The sequence below is a fragment of the Bemisia tabaci genome, chromosome 7 (assembly GCF_918797505.1).
Source record: "Bemisia tabaci chromosome 7, PGI_BMITA_v3".
Lineage (NCBI taxonomy): Eukaryota > Metazoa > Arthropoda > Insecta > Hemiptera > Aleyrodidae > Bemisia > Bemisia tabaci.
Genome location: NC_092799.1, coordinates 48424941 through 48447191, shown reverse-complemented (window position 1 = coordinate 48447191; position 22251 = coordinate 48424941). Strand labels below are relative to the sequence as shown.

Genomic DNA, 22251 nt, shown 5'->3' with positions numbered 1-22251 from the left:
ACATTAATACTGTTTTTATTTTACATCAGTTACGGGAAATTTGAATTGCTCGGTCACGAGAAACACAATACTCTACGTGAGTAAAATCGCGCCTCACAACGGTTTTAGTATGGCTTCTCAATTGAGCATTGTTCCTTCCCCACCTTTTATTGATCTAAGTGCGTAAACAATGTGCTATAGCTGAGCCAAAGCGTCGAAATCGAGGTTGCCAAATTTCCGGATCGATGAGACTGCCACGGTAACGTTTATATTGTGCGATTTGAATCGCGTGGACCATTGCGTTTTCAGGAACGAGAGATTTAGATTCACTCGTCAAGAAACATTAAATATCTTGTTTAGAAGTTGATTTCAGTGATCATGGTTGCGAGAATCGTATTTTACGTGAGATTTCGGTTAGGTAACATCTATCAGAATGCTTAACTTCGTGCCTTGTGTAATAGTTCATTGAAGCGAGTCAAGGATCTATCGTAATTCTGAACGACTTTCAACATTTAAAAAAAAAAAAAAAAAAAAAAAAAAAAAAAAAAAAAAAAAAAAAAAAATTGTTAGTTTTTTCAAGTAATATACGGAAAAACTTTTACAGATCTTAAAAAATGTCATACACAGAAAAAATTATGTTAGTGTCGACTATATCAATTACTAGGGGCCCGCTATGCAAACCTTGGTGACTTAATGTAAATAGAGCAGGATCATTCTCCCTCTGGCTGGGAGCAATTGAACCCATAAGCATCGAGTATGAAAATCGGCACTTTATTTCAAACTTCCCGCGGAGACTGAAACGAAACGAATGGGTATAGAACGGAGAATTTCGTCGCCTTTGAATGATCTATAAGAAAGGAACTACCTTCGTTTCCCTTACTGATAGCTTATTACTGTCGTTTCCGTCTGTACGTTTCAAAATCGAGTTAGAAGGGATAACGTAGAAAACAAACCAAAAAAGACACCGTAACTCATTTTCCTCATTATTCAGCTCGGTGGCGTACATTGGCGGATCCAGCAAATTGGCGACAATGTTGTTCTCCATTTAAACTTATGAAAATGTATCGATTCTTGGAGGGACCAGGCGCTCCGACAAGAATCTATGTTTTAACATAGGCTTAAATGGAGGAAATCCGGTGTTGCCAAATTGCTGAACCCGCCTCTGGGAGGCGTGAATAATCAATTCTCAAAACGTCATTTTAATGAGTGTGCAAAGAACAATTCACGGTACGTTCACTTTTAAAACATTTCAGATTCAGGAGACAAGTACACTTGACTTACAACGACTGAGATCGGCCGTCCGCGAACGATCTCAACCGATCGTGAACACCGCCGTTAACTTTTGGTACGTAATATTCTCCTAGCGTTCATTTTCAGAGTTTCAAAGACATAAAGCCCAAGAGTCATGTGAACTAGATGCAACCCATTAATAGCCGTGGGACCTCTTTGTTCGCGGAATGACTTGGTCAAGAAAAAATCGGACCCTACGGTGATGCGTCAAACTTTTGCGATGACGCAAGTTTTCACTTAGCCGGAGCAAAAAAGTATCAATGGCAGGTACCCAGGTAGTGAGTGCTGTCATCGCCCGGTCGTAGCAAAAAACCTACGCCTCAATATTAAAGAAGAAAAGAGAGGAAAATGAAGCTTTTAGTCTGGAACACACTGATGAGTAACGAAAAAAAAAAAAATTTTTAACATACCTACATGGCTCAAGCAGAACTTTATTTAGTTCAGTTGAAACAATGAATTGGAAACTTTTTTGTAAAAGCGCGAAATATTTTACAGTGTTATTTTGTTACATCATATTTGTTTTGATATACATATATAGACATTATGTTATTTTTTCATGAATAAGAGGACATTCAATGTCAAAAATATGCAAGCGTATTGTTTCTGCTCCCAGCAGAGACTTTCATGCGTCTGTCCGACCTAGAAAAGACGTTCTGAATAAGAATATTAAGTCCTATCGATGGGAAATGACAAAAATTGCTTATCGTCACTGCAGCGTACACCAATCTCCAGTCATGTACTTTTTTGAGGGAAACAAACTAGAAGATCTCCTTGCTATTTTCTGCGATATTTTGGAGTGAAATAAGAATATTCACACACTTTTCTTTTCACAAAAAACAAAAAACATTTGATTGATTCATAATCACTGAAATAAAACATGAGCGGAGACTTGCAAAGGCCCAAAAATGTACACTTTTCGACTTTATCCATCACTATTTAGGTTTGCAAACAGTAAAGCGTTTTGGAGAATTGTTGTTAATACACCCCGTTGATTCACGGAATTTGTCAATGTATTTTGAACCAGAGGATGCAGAATTATTGTTACGAAGGAGCGGTAAAAGATTGTAATCCCCCCCCCCCCAAGCCATTTTAATTCTCATTTCTCTGACGTCATCACGTATTGACGTTGAAACTGCAAAAATGCGAATCTTGAGCGAAGTGGTCTAAAATTTCTAATCATCTTGTACAGTTTTAGAATACTTTTAGGCGGAATTTCAAAATTATATTCAAGACAAAAACAAATTCTGCGAAATTTTGCTCAAAATCGCTGAAAACCCGTCGACTGAATAATGAAAACGCGATGAGAAAAGTCCAAAATCCCACTTTGAGATAGGTTGTTTTTCAACTAGGGTTTGATATGAACTTATGCGATTCAACTCTATTTTAACGGCTGATGGCGCTGATTCCTGCACTATTTCACCACTCTTGTTACTTCCGTTTTTGTAGACTTGTAGTTTCAACACCATGGAGCAATCCTGTAGCAATGCTTTTTCTTTTTATTTCTTGGTTTGCATCTTGCTAGTGTTTCTTATATCTTAGTACCTACTTTCTTTGCACTGATGAAGGCCGTCAGCACGGCCAAAACGCGTGCTCTCTTATTTTTCACCATGTTAAGGCAAACATTTTATAAACATAAACATCCTCTTGCACATAATGTTTTTTTATTAAAGCATGGTATGAGTTCGCATTTCATTGTGGTGAAAATCGGCTGATAGCTCAGTTTTTTATTTGATTTCATCATGAATAGCCGGAAACTGAATAATGTCGTTGTTTTTAACTTGACCGTCAATATCGACGGTGTAAGTCGGCAACCACAAAACTCGGTTTGCGACGTCGCAGACTTCTTGTCGTACTTTATTTTTTAAATGGAAAACTACTCAACGGCAATTCTTTAAAACTGCCGTGATTTTAGCGGCTCTGGTGCTTGCACTAGAGCTGCTATTCCGGACGGTCCCAGCTGGGGAGTATCAATGCAGCATGTTACATTGTAGAGACCGCGCGTTGGTTGATGGGAATCGGCGCCATTTTCGGCTATGTTCCTTGTCATGACTTTATTTTATTGCATACTGTTTTATTGTTAGTCAATGTTATGTTGTGTATTGTATTTTTGGAATCATGGTGATACAGTCAACAATTCAAAACTTGTTTGTGCTTTTATCTCGTGATGGAAAAAATGTACTTTACGTTCAAAATTTGAAAATTTGAATTTTAAAGTTTTCGCGGTTAAGGAAGCTTTAACTACTGGGTTGGAGCTTCCTAGTTATATTACTTGATATCAGCTGATAGCAAACAAAGGTTACCAGGGAAACCGTAAACGTCTAACAACTATCGTGGCCATTGGGGCGATTATTGAAATGATATCGACTGTATGTCGCCGCTTACGACAGGACATAGCCCTATCTTAACTGTGTAATATATCGCAATTCGATATTGTTTTGATTTTTAAAAGGAGCAATTCATTCATACAGTTCCGATTAGTTTTGGCGAACGGGCCCTTAACCTATGGCACTCGGCTCATGGGAATTTTTTAACTTGTCCTGGACGGACTCGTCTGTACCGCCTCGTTCTTCGTTGTGTGTGTGATTTCGTGAAGAAGTTTCTATGGCAATTTGCTTTTATTTGTGAGCTGTTTTTTCACGGGGATTTTGAATGTGAATTTTCCGCTATTTCCAGATTTTTTTTGCCGGAAATTCGGTGAGTACCTCATTTATCCCTTCTTCCAGTAAAATTATTTCAACTTTTCTTTCTCCCTCATTCTGGACCCACTCATGGGCTGATTATTTTCTCATTCTTGAAACTTTAGACTGGCAATTTCTATGCACAATCTATAGCTCATTAACCTATAGTTCAAGAGTTCCTCACTAGTGTCTTGCTTTTCTTTTTTATTTTTAAAGCCTCAATGTATTTATAGAATTTCAAAAATTTAGTTTTTGAGTTGACTTAAAAAATGTAGAAAATATAATGCTGTTTTAATTTTCATTTCAGGTAATGAGTCGACGCCGCAGTCAAAGAATAATTCAGAGGTAAGAAATCTGCTTTTACTCAATATGTAAGTGTTAGTTGATATGCAAAATTGAGGAATGTTTTGGACATCTATACGTTTGATAAGACCATTTTAGGAGTTAATACTTTGAATACCTAATATTTAGTGGTGGCTTAATTTGTTAGTAACCAGAAGTTGTGTGGTCTTCTTGAACTGTAATTTGTTTTCTACCACTGGCCAAAACATGGGTCTGAAGGCCAATTTTGGCGAAAAATGCGGGTTTTTCAGCATTCAACGCGCTATTGTAACCGATCCTTTCGGAGGACAAAAAATTCCTTCAAGTATGTTCATTAGGGATGTAAGAGTGTCACTTTGGCCAATTTTCGTCGATGTCAAACTTTGCGCTCATAGTTAAAAAAAAACTTTTTAGAATTTTGTTCAACCCAAGCGGCATACATGTAGTAGAATTCCAATTTATTTTTAAAACAACCGATCTTATATTTTCCTCTACACAGGGTGAACGTTGCAAATGATATATCGAACAATGATTCTGATATTACGCATCCAGTAAATGAAGCAGAAAATTCATTCATCGAAAATCTTGAAACGCATCAGTCGAACTCAAAGCCTAAAAAGAAGATAAAATCAAAGTCACGTGACTTATCGTAAGTACAAACCTGCAACTTTGTTTTTTATAAAAATAGGAATAATTTTAAATTAACTGTAAAGCTTGGAATAAGTATGCAATTTTTCCCTGCCAGGAAATGTGATAGTTTCAAGAATATACAATTTTTTTTCTCTTTTTTTTTATTTCAACAATGGGCAACCTTGACTTTTTGCCGATGGATTCGTTGGAACTCGGTTTCGGGTGTATCTGAATAGGAGGAAAACGATAAGCTGATAAAAAATACATAAAAGAACAGAAAATACATTCGGAATGCTATAACCTTTGAGACAGGTACACACCTACATTAAATTGTGCCATGTCGAGGAATTATTTCTACCGGTTTTTGAAAAGAGTTGATCCGTTTTCAGCATTTGCGAACTGAATTAGTTAGTGCTACGGAGAAAACTATTTTCTCTTCGCTGCTACGACTCATTGCTCCGGAGAGAAATTTTTTCTTTTCGGAGCAATGAGTCTTAGCAGAAAATATTTTTCTCTTTGGCACTAACTAATTGCCATGGAAAGGAAACTTTCCTCTTCGGAGCAATTAGTCTGTGGCATTACGCAGCAATTAGGCATACGCATTTCGGAGCTTAGCGAGATTCGCAGGTCAAAAACCGAACGCGAGACTAAAAATAGGGGAGACGGCGCTATGCTTGGAGTATGTCTACAGTTTTGCAGGCGCTTTGCACGATCATTTTCTTCACAAAGTTCAATGTTTCGGAAATGTACTTCCGGTAGATGAGGTAGCTTTGTACTGATCCTGTTACAATAATGGAGAACTTTTAGCACTTATAGGTCACTTATGGTCATTGAAGGTCTATATTTTACGGAATGCATAATGGTTTGGTCATTTCCGATCTATTTTGGGGTCTACCACTGGCCTAAACATGGGTCTGAAGGCCAATTTTGGCGAAAAATGCGGGTTTTTCAGCATTCAACGCGCTATTGTAACCGATCCTTTCGGAGGACAAAAAATTCCTTCAAGTATGTTCATTAGGGATGTAAGAGTGTCACTTTGGCCAATTTTCGTCGATGTCAAACTTTGCACTCATAGTTAAAAAAAAACTTTTCGAAAAAGCGACTCATCTTACGCCAGAGTTTAACTTTTTTGGCAATGAATGGACGTGGGTGGTCATAACCTTCCTTAAAAAACTCTTTTGGATTCAAAGCCCCCAAAAAAGCCGCTGTTGCCATATTTCATTGCCTGAATGGGCCTGTTGCATGCAAGAGATACAGCCGTGCGAATAGACTTTTCAGTGGTTAAATGACACGAAAATTACATTGGTCACATTAAAAAAGTCTGAAATACACTCCTTACTGCGCAATTTGCGTTGTTAGGAACGCGCTTTTTCAAATTTCCCTAGATAGTCTATTCGCGCTTCTTTTGGCTGCATAAGGGATGACCTAAGTAAACTTTGCTTAAATGCTTCTTAACTTCCAAAATTTTGAAGCACACAATGCATGTATCCAATGTAATTTTTTCTTTGACCAACAGTTTTATGTTCAACCCAAGTGGCATACATGTAGTAGAATTCCAATTTATTTTTAAAACAACCGATCTTATATTTTCCTCTACACAGGGTGAACGTTGCAAATGATATATCGAACAATGATTCTGATATTACACATCCAGTAAATGAAGCAGAAAATTCATTCATCGAAAATCTTGAAACGCATCAGTCGAACTCAAAGCCTAAAAAGAAGATAAAATCAGACGACCTTATTTTTCAGATCAGTCGTAGGGATTTAGGGATTTTTCAGGAAATCTAGGGATTTTTTTTTGATGAGGTACACAGAAAAAATGGATGGTGCTGACGACAGAACCTTTTGTTCATACGGCTCCCACAGTTTCTTTGTTACACTTACAGAACTTTTGGTCGTGGGAACCGAGTACTCTGTTCCCACGACAGAAGTTCTGTTCTCAAAACAGAAAAGTTCTGTAAGTGTAACAAAGAAACTGTGGGAGCCGTATGAACAAAAGGTTCTGTCGTCAGCACCATCCATTTTTTTCTGTGTAAAGTTACCAAAAATCAACTTTTTAACCTCAATTCTAGCTTCGACAATCGAAAACATTTTTTCATCTATATTTTGTAGGCCTTTTTGGCAACACTATTTTCCCCGCAAATAAGCCGGAAATTAAAACGATTGCGTCCTTCGATGTACTTGACATTCAACTGCATTCAACCTGTTAATAATAAGAAATCAACTAATATTCTTTCATTTTATTGGTCTGGATTAGCACTGCTTTCAGAGAGCGCCAAAATTCAAACGAGCCAATCAGATTTAAATATTGCAAATCGCTACATCGAATGACATCATGATTCTTCGTTAAAAATGGCGCTTTTTGCAAAATCTAGGGATTTTTTAAGTATATTTGAGCAAATCTGGGAATTTAGGGATTTTTAGCGAAATCTAGGCATTTTTTTTCTTCCCCGCTAGGGATTTAATATCGGAAGACTGGCTTCCAGTATCGTAGCGTTGATCGTCGCTGATGTCGAAATGGAACCTAATGCCGAACTTACTGTAACACCTCCATTCCTCAATTCCGGTGAGGAATACGTCTCTACCCTTAACTCAATATAAATATACAAATTGATAAGTGAGTGCTTTAGTCTCCTGAAAACAGAATTGCGAAACTTAAAATTGGAGAAAAATGATAAGTAAATGAAAAAATGGAACCAATTGATGGGATATGTCGCATGCCATTCTGACACAAAATATGGCGTCTATCGAATCACCTTAACTAAATAAAATAACCAAATTTTCAACTCTCAAACTATCAACTATCAACTATCAAAATTCAAACTATCAAAATTTCCAACAATGACAAAAATGATTGTAATATACCTATAATGTAATGAAATATACACGCTCTAATCATTTAATTTGTATTACCTTTATGTTATGTACCTACATGTTATACTATTTTTATAATAAATTTTGCCAACATGCTTTTCAATTCAGTCTACAACATTTCATTCCGACGTGGCAATAATGATTTATAATGCCCCTAATCCATTAAAATGAATTACAATAGTAATGCCGCATTATAATGTCGTATTATACATCGCAACGATTCATGTCCTACTGATTATTGATTATTGTAAGATGAATTCTGTTTTCTCTGATTGTATGTTTCATACGTGCGAAGCAAGTACGGGTCACTAGAAACGTGGTTCGTACGGGTGGCTGATGAAATTGATCTTCGAATACCTTTTGATGAGCTAGGGAAATGGAACCATCTGCATCTCATGGACAATAAATAGTTGCCGTAATTAAGGTCATCCCGTGATTAAGGTGCCGTGATTTAAGTCATAAATTCTTCATCTAATTCTTGATTCATCTCCAAAATGTCTGCTAAAGCTTTCATGCGCTTCTCCTTGTATGCATGAATGAGCAAATTGGGTATCGAACAAGCGGACACTTTTTGAAAATTTAGATGATTCTGGACAATATCGTACAGAAGTCCACGAGCTGCAGATAGAACCATTACCTCTAGCTCATCAAAAGTTATTCGAAGATCATTCAACAACCTCTTTGACAAGTTGCAAAAACTTTTCGTTAACAATAGTGTCACACGGTACTAGGAATATTTACTATTTAACGAACCTTATATTTCCCTGACTCAGTCCTAAATTATAGAAGTATGCGTTACTTTTCCAGCAATCCAAAAAAACAATTATACAAAAAACCAATACCTACACTTTCAGATATAAAAATGCAAATTTTTTGCAGCCTCGCTAAACGACTTATCAACCAGAGATTTTTTAGGAAGCGGACCTCCAAAGAGCTTTCAAAATTAAAAGTATACAACAAGTGATAATGCCATGTATTCGCCATATCAAAGCCCAATACACATTTATACACCGGCTACGTAAATCTGCTAAGTTACAAAACATGAATCGACAGTTGTCGGATTGTACATCAATGACAAAATGTGTCTAGGCCCTCATTCTTGACTACAACTACTGCCCCCAGAGCCGCTCTCCGACGCCAATGCGTTGGAGCTTCCTGCTTGTTTCTTCTCTGTGCGAAGAAAATTCTGCAAGAACTCCAAGGAATGATGTCAGTTTGTTTTCCTTCAAAAAAATAATATAGAGTCGGAGATTTTCAGACACCGCAAACGAGTTATGTGATTGCCGACTTACACCGTCGATGTGTCCTGAATACGCTGCGTCTGAGACAGAAGATGGGGAGACGTTTTCATATGTATGGTTGAAAATTTGACAGGAATAGAGGATACAGAAAAATTCAGCAGGGATACGCCGGATACTTTCCAAAATCGAGCAATTCCGAACCGGGAACGAGACGAGCTCGGCAGCTGGATGAACAAGCGACCTCAAGTCAGTTAATCTTGACCTATGTCACCTAAAACTTTGTTCCACGATCAGAATGAATCGATCAAAACGGGACATCGATATGACTGTTCTGTCGTGCTAAGGAAGAACGCCGTATGAACATTCGAGAGTTGCCAAATTTCCTTTGATAAGACATGCATTTCTGACGACATTCATGCATATTTTCCTTGACATTTTCAGATATTTTAGATTAGATTGCGCGCAAAATTGTCTAAAAAGTTTTGGATAAAAATATACACAATTTTTCTGATAAATTCGGTTTTTATCGAAGGAAACGTGGCAACTTCTGAAGGCTCATACGGCGTTCTTCCTTAGCACAGCAGTGTCGTTCCTCGAAATTTAGAGTTGCCCCTTTTTTTCGATCAAGATGTCATCACCTTCCGACCGAAGTATCACAAGAGCCATGCGACGATTATACATTTCCGCCGCCATTTTATTTTTTTACAGCAAAATTGTTGGTTGAATCTGTTCGAAAATTCCACTGAATTTTATTGGCAGCGCAAAGGAAGTTCAGATAAATTTTCGGACAGTTTTTTTGAAAAATTTCTCTGTAAAAAAATAGAAGACGGCGGAAATTTTTAAACGTCGCATGGCTCTTGTGATACTTTGGCCGGAAGGTGGCGATGTGTCGTCTTGTAATAAGTCTTCTGATACTTCATATCTTGATGAAAAAAAGAGATGCCCCCTTTTGATGAACAATGCTCAGTCGCATTGATCTCCCATTTTGTCCAACAAAAAAAAAAAGCGAAATTATCAATTAAACAAGAATTTAACAATTTTAAAACGACTGTTATTTGCACCAAGATAAAGCCAGCACAATTTTGAAAAGTTACCATAATGTCCAAATCCACTGTGAATTTTCCCATGTCCACTCTTTACAATTGTGTAATTAGAAAATCATAACTCAAGTAATGACTCATCGATCGCAAGATTCACTTTACCATCATCACACGAATTGTATGAATTAAATCACAACACTCCGTGATTTCTCATCAAAATTTCACTAGAAGAACGAATAGCACAAAGGGACGTCTGACAATCAACCTCTGATCAAAATATAAGTGTTTTATATTATCACTGCGGTTAAACGGCAAAAAAACAAAGGACATCATCCGCATAATCGAATTTCCTTTTGATAATACGTTAACCACGGTGGTAATGCCACACGGGATTTCAAGGTAGTAGAACCGCTTGATGGTTTTGATACTTGTAATGATGAGCACGGTGATGTTACCGTGTCCACGGTAATATTACTGGGAGCACGATTCATAATGCTACTATAAGCATGGTTAATTGGGCTGCATTTTGCAATCTGGAACTATGGATTCCAGCTCTTCTGGACAAACACTTATGTGCATAGGGAAACTAATAGCACATACGTTGTTTTTAAACCAGGCTAGAATTTATAGTTCCAAATTGCAAAATGTAGTCCATATAAAGATCACAAACATTTGGACCGAGTTTAACGGAGAGCACTTCCAGGACTTCATGTCCACCTACCTCTCGTCCATTAAATAAATGTCCACCGCTATTCATGTCCACTAAACGTTAAGTCCAGTCTTTATTAAGTCCACATGATTTAATGTCCAACCATGAATATGTCCAAAATTGTCCAAATTGTGGACATGTTATGTCCACATTTTTTCCTTCTCATTTAAATGACAGGAACCACCTCAAAAATAAATGCATACTACTACTACCTTCATTCTTAAAAACATTTCATTCATGAATCAAGTCATGAAAGAGAACAGACTCTAAGAGCAGATAAAAACGTATGTTCATGTGTACACTGTACGGATATGATAAGATGAAAACCAAAGCGGGAGCCTAGGAAACGCTCCAATGCCAAATTAAACATTTTTCAGTAGACAGATGCAGTCAAAATTGAAAGTCCTCTTTCACTAGTTATTTCGTGCGCCTTCAATCTTGTAGGATACTGTGCAACGCCTCTGACGCGAAATAGTTGCTTAAAGCGTTGCGGCGCGGCAGGCAACCAGCATGACACGCGCATAGGCGCCTACAAACCTAACGGGATACTTCACGCGTTGCGCAATGCGTGAAGTATCCCGTTAGGTTTGTAGGCACCAGTGCGCGTTCTGCGCTGCTAACACGCCGCTCCGCTCTGTGTTAGACTCTAATATTTAAACTCGCGGAGTCAGCATTTTTCAACTCATGATTTTGAAATGTTTGCACTATCTGCATTGATTATTCCCCAACAATAGTAAGGGCTTTAGAACTGTGGACGTAAAAATTGTGGACGAAAAGTCTGTGGACGTAAAAAAAAGTGGACATAAAGTCCGTGTACCATTGGACTACATTTAGTTATGCTACTATGCTCACCACTGATCTTACTCAAGTCCACGATTCTACTACCGTGGAATCCCGTGTGACATTACTACCGTGGTAACCGTATACCCGTGTTTTTTTTTTGTTTTTTTTTTTATTTCTTGGTACACTTTTCATGAGGTACCCTTCTGCCCTCTCCCCCATTCAGAAATTCCCTATTCTGCCTACATGTAACCCATCGTCGTGGTTATTTCTAGATCGAGTCCAAGGAGACAGCCCAACACCTGCGCAGAAAAGAGCATTACGATCTCCGACGAGTCGGCGAAGAGCCTCCCATGATAGGAGCAGACCTGAGCGATCTTTATCATCATCATCATCATCATCATCATCATCATCATTATCTTCGTCGTCATCGTCATCATCATCATCATCATCTCAACTTGAATCATTAGCATTACCAACACAAATTTTAAACTCGCGAGTGATGTTTGATCAGCCAGAGGACGGTGTGATGGTGACGACGGAAGTGAATCCGACGTTGAATTCTCATATCTTCCTCTTTGTCCCAGTCATGATTGCGTTGCAGTCCTCTGACGGTTACATGCCGTATCTAGTAAAGCGAGAAATCTTCCATCATCCAGTTACAGGTGAGCTGTAGTCATCGAAATATAAAAATAACAACCTAATGGACCAATAGACAAGGTAAGCATTTAGGCACTATGATGCATTTTTTGTCTTCAAAATCTCACGTAGAACGCGATTGGATTTCGATGACAATTTCTGAAAATCAAGAAAAAAACGCTACTATTTAGCATTGGTGCGGTTACGAAGAATTTAAATTTCTCGCACACAAGAAAAGCAGAGTCTACTTGAATCAAATTCCGCACCACAATGGTTATGACAGGATTCTCAATGATTTTCAGGAATTTTTTCGCACAAACTGTCTTTTTCGTGAAATTTCGATGAGAAAACTTATATCTTCGAGCTTAGATTCGTACCTTGTCTGTCGGGCCGTCAAAAGAGAAGTAGAACACAACGTAGCCTAGACGTGGAATCGATATTTTTTGATTAATTTTTTTTTGGTTACGCTGACCAAATCTTTGGGTTAAAAATTTGCAACCTAATTTAGTATCAGGGCCGATTGGCCAGGATAGAAAACCTGGATCACATTAATGAGGCCAACGCGCTAGCAAGTCGCAAGGTTAGCTTAGGTTAGGACATATAAGGTTAGATTAGGCAAGTAAGGTTAAAGTTACGTAAGTTAAGGTCGGAGAAAGTTAAGCACAGTGAAAGTGGGTTAGGTCTTGTGAGGTAAAGTTGGGTAAAGTTAAGTTAGGTTAGGTTTAGGTTAGAGTAAATAACACAAGAAAAACAAGACTTAAAATTTGAAAGATGTTATAGAGGGAAGTTTTGAATTTCGTTGACACCGTGATCATCTCACAGGAGTCAGAATTTTTTTTTGTATGATCGTGGTATCAACAAAAACTTAGAAAAACTGTTCGTTGACACCATGATCGTTGACACCATGCTACGTAATTGAAAATATGGATTCCATTAAATCGCAGCCAGCTTTGGTTCTAAAGGGCCCGGTTCAATCTAAGAAGAGCTATAAATTTAACTGCGGACTGATTATTGAAATTGATGGACAAAGCTATAGACAAAGAAGACATAGGGAGTACGGAGCGATCCTATTGGTTGAAATGGGTGGTTCCTATAGACAAAAGGATAAACTGATAGACTTACTGTCGAGTCTCTCGTCGGTTGCCGTTAGTTAGTCTATTTCCTACCTCCTTTGTCTATTGCAACCACCCGCTTCCACCAATAGAATCTCTCCATATCTCTTTTGTCTCCTCTGTCTATAGCTTTGTCTATAAATTTCAATAATCGCCCCGCTGTTTTCTTTTTGTAGGCCAAGCCATGAGGAGGATGACGTGGCAGAGAAAAGATCTCCTGGCCAACCCACAGGGAGCGCAACCTGCGGATGAAGTCTACAGACGGCTGAGAAGAGTCATTCGGGGTAAGTACTTCCTCTCCGCAAAAGCAAGTTATGAAAAATTTAGATTGGAAACCGGACAGTGGTTCCCTTGGTATTCTATTGGCAGAAGCGGATCTAGCAATGGACCACTAGACAAGGTACGAATTTAAGCGATCTGATACATGTTTCTTAACCAGAATTTCACGTAGAAAACGATCCACACAACGAAAATCACTGAAACCAACTCTTAACGAAGATATTAACGTTTTTATTTCACATTGGTTACGAGGAATTTGAACTGCCCACTCACAAGAAACTCAAAGCTCTACGTGAGTCAAATCGCGCACTACAACGGTTTCAGCAAGCTTCTCAATCGAGCAATGTTCATTTTCCGCCATGTGTTGTTCAAACTATTAGCAATTTGCTATAACTGAGCCAAAGCGTCAAGATTGAGGTTGCCAGATTTTTATATCGCAGAGACTGTCATGATAAACGTTTAGCGCGCGATATGAATCACGTAGAGCATTGAGTTTTCATGAGCGGGTGGTTTGAATTGACGCATCAAGAATCATTAAATATCTTCGTCAGGAGTTAATTTCGGTAATTTTCGTTGTGTGCATCGTGTTTTGCGTAAAATTTCGGTTAAGAAACATGTATCAGAATGCTGAAATTCGTACCTTATCTAGTGGTCCATTGGACGTAGTTCTGTTAAACGGAACTAAGCGCCAAATTGAGTTCCTCTTGATGAATTTTAGAATCCCGGATAGCGCGTTCTGTCAAATGGAACTGGGCGCCATGGAAAAGCATTGTCAGTATAGGAAGGAACGAACATCGCGTTTCGCAACACTCGCCAATCCAAGCCCCCCCCCCCCTCCTTTCCTCCCCCGGTGGCGCTCAGTTCCGTTTGATAGAAATACGTCCAATTGGCAATTCGGCAACACCGGGTTTCCTCCATTTAGACCTGTGTTAAGTGATCGATTCTTATCGGAGCACCTGGCCCCCCAAAAATCGATACATTTCCATAGGATTAAATGGAGAAAAACAATGTTGCCAATTTGCTGGATCCGCTGATGTCTATTGGGACTTGCTCCCTAGACTGACCTTTGTATTTAATTTTTGCTAATTCGTGACCATAAACCGTCAAAATAAGATCTTGTGACGGACCACCCAGTCGACCAACATGCGTAGAAAAGAACTCATTTGTGATCACCCTCTTTCGAAAACTGTAGATAGTTTGAAGTGAGTTATGAACTGATATTCGCTGACAGTATCAGTCATAATTACATGGATATTTTTTAATGGCTGCAGCCGAGCAAACAACAAAGATTTTAGAAGTAATTAAAAAAGTATAAATATCTTACGGAAAGAAAACACAAAAAAAGAGAATAATATATATTTCCTTTTACGGTTTTGTTTTGCACCAGCAAATGATAGAAGAAGGTTTTCACCAGCTCCAGTTTCTTTTGAAAAAGTTGAAGATGTTCTAGACCCAAGAGATGAACGATGTTCCGACAAGGATGAAAGCGGTAAGTTCATTCATAAAATATTATTTTTCCTAGTTACCAATATGGAATCAAGATTTACTACAATTAATGTAAAAAACATTTACAACTTTGTCAGAGTGTACACCTATGAAAAAAGGTCAATCATAAACTCCAAAGTTTGGTGCTTCATGCCGATCAGACTGTTAGGATTGTGAACCCGGAAGTTCCAGGGTTTTGTTCGGTATATCAATGGCTGTGGTGCGAAACGAAGTAACTCTGTTAGTGACGCTGCATATACTTCCTGTCACACTTTAATTTTTCTTTGGAAAATTAGTCAACGTTATCTCTTGAAAACTTCCTTGGGTCTCTTCCGTTGTTAGCAGAATTTTCTATAAAAATTTTGATCTATAAAATTGGTTTTCTTCTCTTCGAAAAAATAAAATACGAGCGAAAGTAATGAAACGCCGCAATGGATTTACAAGGTTTCGCACTTTAGCCATCGATGTGGTAGCATATCCATGCAGCTTAGAAAGAAGAGCTACGTCTTATATAAAACTCATGGTTATCCCCCCCCCCCCCATTTTACAGTGAATTCTATTTGTAATGAAATCTACAGTACCTGAAAATTTGTAATGGAAAAATGTTCGTAAATTTCGTAAAAAGGGGTATTTTGCAACATCCGGATATTTATACGGCGGCGTTTCTCCTAGCACGGTACCCTACACTGGGGGGAATAAAACCACATTGGATCTAGAGTCCAGACTCTTGAAAACATTGACAAGAAAAAATACACTTGATTCAATCGGATTTTTGCTTGAATCAAAACGAAATCCGCTTAAATTAAGAGGCTTGATTCTTGATTTAAGCTAGATTCTGATTAAATCAAGAGTACTTTTTCTTGACGATGTTTTTAGGAGCCTGGACTCAAGATCCAATGTGTTTTTTTCCAGTGTACTGCCACACTAAGGAAGAACAGCGCATAGATATCAGAGAATTGCTATAAAACTCGGATAAACACGTATTTTAAGAAAAATCATGTATGTTTTTTCTTTAAATTTTCATATGATTTAAATTAAATTGCGAACAAATTGTTTGAAGGAAAATATTCTCAATTTTCCTAGAAAATTTGTTCTTATTAGAAGAGATATGGATCGCATTTAACAAAAAGGGACCAGCGCGTTTACAGTGCGTGATAAATATGTCACTTCTCCATAATTATCTAAAATGAATCCCCCAGAATTGCAAACAGTTTTTGCTTCCTACCAAATACTTGTTAATTTTAAAGCAAAATAAGTGTGTAAATTTTAATGCTGTACACATATTAAGTATTTTTAAAAGAAAAAGAAGAAGTTGCACAATTTTGAAAAACACTGCAATTGCGCTGGTTGCGATCTAGGTAAAGCTAAATGCGATCCATATAGCATTGTTTAAAGGCTCACATGGCTCATTAAAGACAGGCAATTTTCTTAAAGATGTGTTTATTTTCAACCCGCAGCTTGTTGCATATGCTCTAAACGGAAGACGCAGTCAGTATTGGAGGAATGCGGTCACGAGGTATGTTTCACATGCGCTGGAGCCATAACCGACGAAGCATTCATGCTCATGAAGCATCCTGCGTGCCCGGTCTGTCACTGCTCTTTGAAAGGCATTCGTCCAAAAAATAAATCGATAGCTACGAGAGTTCTGGATTGGCTAAGCAGTCAATATGGACTTCACCAGCAGCGGTTGGCTGATGCATTAAGACCGGATCCTGATTGCTGTTGAGTACTTCAAGAAGAGTCCTGTACAGTAGGTACATGGAGAAAAAAAACTTCGTGCGTGGGACCCGAAGTTTAGGTCATATGGATCTCTGAAGTTTTCGGATTGAGCATCTGAACACTTTAGGTCCAGCTGCTGAGGTTTGGATCACACATCTGAATCTTCAGTTCTTACATCTGAATAAGTACTTCGGTTTTCACATCCGAAAAACTTCGGTTCTCACATCTGAAGTACTCTAGATGTAAGAATTGAAGTTTCAGATGTGTGATCCGGACCTCGACAGCTAGACCTAAAGTGTTCAGATGCTCAATCCGAAAACTTCAGAGATACATATGACCTAAACTTCGGGTCCCACGCACGAGGTTTTTCTATCCGCGTACCGATGAGTTGGTGCACAACAGCCATTTGGGTTAGCCGTACTGTTGGTACTAGCAAATACACTTTTTGAACGATTATACATAAGCGTTTTCACAATACAGGCATTGTTAGCCAGGGTAGATTCTTTTAACTCCAGAGTGTAACGATCATTTCAGAAAAACTTTGAAAGAACATTTCCCCTCCGGTTTGATCACAGCAAGGCGTGAATGATCGATAATCAATATTTCCCCATTTGAATCTATGGTAAAGAATCGATTATTAAGGTGCTTCTTGCGAAAATCCTGATTTATCATCTGTTATTCTAAACGGTTTGTGTTATACCCGAGAGTCAGTGGCGTGGCGTGAATTGCGATATATCGATTTATATGCCATTTAAACCTATGGAAAAGGATCGATAAACAGGGTGTTCGCAGCGAACACCTTAATAATCGATTCTTTACCACGGATTTAAATGGGGATGTATCGAAAGTCCATAATTCACGCCACGCCACTGCCAAGAGGAGCAAATTGTTCAAGATACATGAAGTTTTTAAAATTGTACTATCTAACGTTAGTTTAAGATTAAACCTAGTTTAGAGTATTAATTCATGTTAATAGATACAGAGGTAACAATATAATTTGTAGTAGTTTCGTAATGTTTAAAGGAAAATAGTTTTTAAACCAATTGATAAGCAATAAAGAATTATAGTTTTTTGCAGTTTTTCATCAGTTGCAAAAAGTGAAAATTGCTCGGTTTGATGTTACACAACACAAATGACGAATCCTGTGGGTTCAAAAAATGTGCGATGAAAAACATCGGTAAACGTACACGGCCCTTCTCTGAAATGAGAGTAGAGAAAAATTAGTAAATATATTTTACTATCTCGTTTTAATTTAATTATTTAAAGTTGTTCCTATGATGTAGGCACCAAAAATAAACCTTCAGCTCACGATTTTTGTCGTAATATCCGTACTTTTCACATTCAGAACAGTGTCTTCTCATTTTCTGAAATATCAGAGGGATAGATTTTTTGGTGCGTGTGAGATCACAGTTGACTGACATCTCACGAAAGCTTTAGAAAATAAGGGGGAAAGTCTTATTTTTTGTACTACTCAGCCCCACTTCGTATCTTTAAGCGTCAATGTATGTAAACCTGGGAATAATATCAACATGCAATTTCACGTTAAGGCGCGAATTTTCAACGCTGAAAATTCGCTCATAGGAGCGGGTAAGATGGAAATTTTCTTCCCAGGTCGGAGGCGAAAAAATTTATTATCTAGCGATGCATGGTGTTTGTTAAAATGGGTTGTATCCCCCTTAAAATCAAATTAACTACATCCACGATATTTTAGCAGGCGTTTAGCATGCTCTACATGAAAACATAAACAAAAATATGCGTTATTTTGGTTTCAGCAACAGTATAACAAGTCAGTAAAGGTCTTCCTTTTTTTTGCGATGGTATTCATTTTTATGATTTGTTATCATTGTTTTACTGCATCGGCCTAACACGATGGTATTTTTGTAAATTTGTAATTTGTAAGTATCATAGCGTGGATAAAAAAAAAATACAATTTTTTTTAAAAAAATCTCGGACAGACATTACTTTGCATTTCAGAGGAGCTTGATAACCCATTATGCATACTTACTAAAAATTATCAATTTTCCCTTTTCTATATTCCTTAATTTCGACTTAAACACACAGGTGTAATTACACGATTAAATTGAATGGCTTAAATTGTCACCGTCCACGGGCAAAGGGATTTTTACTTCAGTCTACAGCGGCAAAATTTCCAGTTAAATGAAATATATTCGGTTAGGTAGAAAAAAATCGGATTTTAAGATTTCGACAAAAAAATCTCTCAAAGTTGTAAACTGTTTGCTTCAATCTTAAGCCAGTAGAACGCGGCGCAAAAATGCATTGAAATATGAAGATTTCATGACCTGAACATGACAAATTAGAATAAAACAGGTTTATGCTTAAAACGTTCTATAGCCACCAATATTTTCAGAAATCTATAAAAATTGCGGAGAACTGTCATAATTCTGGAATCCATGCTCTAAATACATATAATGTTGCAAATGTTAACTGGCACAAGCTCCAATGTAACTTGTTCAATTTAATCGTTGAATTCGACAAAAGTTTCCTCTTGTCTAAATGTCGGGAAAAGATAAAGAAATCATCTGTCAACATTCAAACATTTTAGAAACTGAAATGCAACAAATGTATGCGAGGGTTTGATAAATCTATCGCCCGAATTCTCAAGCTTCAATTATTCCTTTCGGCGAACTCGGGTATGACTCTCGACCAAAGCTATGCTGCTAACGTACAACAACGTATGAACATTTGAAAGTTGCGAAATTTCTTCTTATAAAATATTTATATTTGAAGAAAGGTAGTAATTTTTCATTAAAACTTTTCAGATAATTTTGGTCTAATTGCGAATAAAATTTCCTAAAAAACTGGATGAAAATATTCATTAGTTTTCCAGAAGACTCGTATTTATAGAACCCAATTCGGCGTCCAAAAGTTCATAAGGCGTTTTTCCTTAAGACGACGGAATGATTGTGGACTTCCGTTCAGATTAATCTCCTGCAAATATTCAGAATGTCAAACAATCGATCCAAAAATGGAAAACCGTCTCGGCCGAGCGGCGCGCGACGTGCAATTGTGACAAATCCTGATTTATTACAGGAAAAATATCGCGATGCATTTCTCGTCCAAACATTAAAGCCCATAATTAGAGCCGAATGAGCCGTTGTCTGAGTGATTAAATGTTAGCATTTTTAACGACTCCCTTTGGCGGTGATCTTGTAATACGGTGTGTTTTATTTTAACACGATTAAACTTATCCAAATATCGACGATTTCTAATTATCACCGAATTACCAGGAGAATTTTCGGTTAAATTTTGGATCAATTGAAGTGTTAAGTGGAATTCGTCCTGTTCCCTTCTAATTGATGTTGTGCATTAATCACTTGGCTTTGATTTTTTTCTTGACTGTATTGATAGTTTGTAAAATATTGATGATTATTTAGTCAATTCGGCTAATGTTGAGTGAAGCAAACTAGAATATACACTGAAATAAATAATATGCAATTTTAGCACCTTGGATGTCAAAAATGTGCCTGGTGATCCGAGGATGCTGCTATGATTGCTCACGAAATTTAATTTGCATTTACAGGATGTAAAAATAACTGCGGGACAGTAAAAGCAGCATCTTGGGATCATACTAGACACATTTTTGGCATCATCAAAATTTCTTGCATCAAAATTGAGGATCACTACACTGAAAATCAGAATTTCAATATCAGTAAGAATAGTTGACTATTTGCCCGGGCATTTGACCAAATGCCTGATATTACACTTTGCCTGTATCATATCAACGACAAAAGTCCCAAACCACGCGACTCGGTTTCCGACATTAATTTATTTTTTAAGTGGAAATACATCTCAGCGTCAATTCATAAAAACTTCAATGACCTTTCTGCTCTGTGCGAAAAAACACTGTGAAAACCTCGAGGAAAGCTGCGGATCCGAATTTAAAAGAGAGCGGAGAATTTAAAACAACGCACGAGACACGTGATTTAGGAATTTCACCGTCAATATGCTGTTTTACCGAAAACGTCTTCTTCAGTGGCCAAGTCGCCAACCAAACTGACCCGCAACACCCGAGTCTACCGGCCTGGGTCCAAAGAGAGCTGTCTATTTGCGTTGATAACGCGCGACTTAAATAGGATCGCCGTAAATGTAAACGGTGTACAATGGCGCATCTTACATGAGTCGAGTCGACTTCTTGACAAGACCCATGAGCGATGGTCGCGAAGACACTGGATGGCAGGAAATTGATTTGCGGTGAGCAGCGCGAAGCCGCGGACCCTTACGTACCGCTGATTCTGAGCCGTTGCACAGTGGGCCGCTATGTACGTTGCGCGACTAAGAGCAGTTATGTTAAGCCCTTTTCGAAATCGAGTCTCGAAATTCGATTAAACCGGTTTGAATGAACCTGATATAGTGGAAACAGCAACGCTCGTCTATTGAAAGAGAAAAATGCGCAAAAATTGACGTCATCACCAGCAGCGAGGCTAGAATCAGGCCCGCCACAAGGGGGGGGATACTGGGTCCTCGGTACCGGGGCCCGAGCCCTGGAGGGGCCCGTGACGCAGGTGACAATCCCCTACGAATTCATGTGTAATCCTTGTCTCGTAAGGAAAAGTGAAAAAATGGCCCTAAAAATTCCGCAAAAGATGAATGAAGTTTCAAATACACGCTAGGGCAATATAAAATTTGTCTTACTTTTTTAGAGATTCTATCTATTTTCAAGATTTTGAGTATATGTAGAATGATATTTTGAGTAACTGCGTTTCATTTTCTTCTGTTGTCGGATGCTAAGAGGCCCCTGTCCGGGCATTCTCGACTTCAATGGCTCAACTCCCTTGCCATAGACGTACAAAAGGGGAGTCCAGGGGCCCGGCTCCCCCTAGAATTGAAAAGTATCATCTGCCCCCCTCAAAAAAATTTTTATAGATGTTTTGAATGCAACAGTTCGAAAGTATTTGGTGCTGAAAGTAAAAAAAAGCGTAATTATTCTGCAGAAATTGATGGAAAATCTCCATCATAAGAGCTTCAAAATGCGTCCAAATAGATTTAAAATTTCAAAAATTTCCCGGGGGAGGCCCCCCGGACCCCCCTCTGTGCTAGGGGCCGGCCAGAAATCTGGTACCAGGGCCCGAGATGGGATGTGGCGGGCGGCGGCGGGCCTGGCTAGAATGGTCGATTAACATTTTTCCCCGTTCAGACTTGGAGACTTCGTCAATCAGACATCATGTCGACGGTGAAATTCCCAAACCACGTATCTCGTGTGTTGTTTTAAAATCTCCACTTTCTTTAAAATCCGAATCAGCATCATTCCTCGAGGTTTTCACAGAGCTTTCTTCCTACAGAGCGGAAAAAGCAAGGAAGTTTTTAAGAGTTGACGTTGAGAGTTTTCGATTTAAATAATAAAGTAACGTCAGAAACCAAGATAAGCGACGCGGGAGTTTTGCGATCGATATGTTGCAGGCAAATGGTAAAGTCAGGCATTTTGTCGAATGCCTCGGCAAATAGTCATAGTTA

The 22251-nt window shown here is 38.2% G+C and overlaps 2 protein-coding genes across 8 annotated transcripts in view; one reads left to right on the top strand and one right to left on the bottom strand.

Moving 5' to 3' along the window:
* The window catches only part of LOC109030130 (Crustacean cardioactive peptide receptor), a 538683-nt gene that overhangs the window by 344677 nt on the left and 171755 nt on the right, over positions 1-22251 (bottom strand). The window lies entirely within an intron of this gene.
* On the top strand, positions 1089-21209 carry LOC109030131 (uncharacterized). The gene is made up of 6 exons (XM_072302573.1): positions 1089-1324; positions 9150-9262; positions 11821-12210; positions 13473-13580; positions 14963-15064; positions 16518-21209. Exons 1-6 carry the CDS (start codon positions 1182-1184, stop codon positions 16784-16786), a joined length of 1125 nt encoding a protein of 374 aa, XP_072158674.1. The 5' UTR covers positions 1089-1181; the 3' UTR covers positions 16787-21209.

Excerpts from the sequence above, each read along its gene's own strand:
- LOC109030131 (XM_072302573.1), top strand. The coding sequence starts at position 1,182 with ATGAGTGTGCAAAGAACAATTCACGGTACGTTCACTTTTAAAACATTT. Across the intron at positions 13,581-14,962 it reads GCTGAGAAGAGTCATTCGGG|CAAATGATAGAAGAAGGTTT; the intron begins GTAAGTACTTCC and ends GTTTTGCACCAG. Across the intron at positions 15,065-16,517 it reads TTCCGACAAGGATGAAAGCG|CTTGTTGCATATGCTCTAAA; the intron begins GTAAGTTCATTC and ends TTCAACCCGCAG.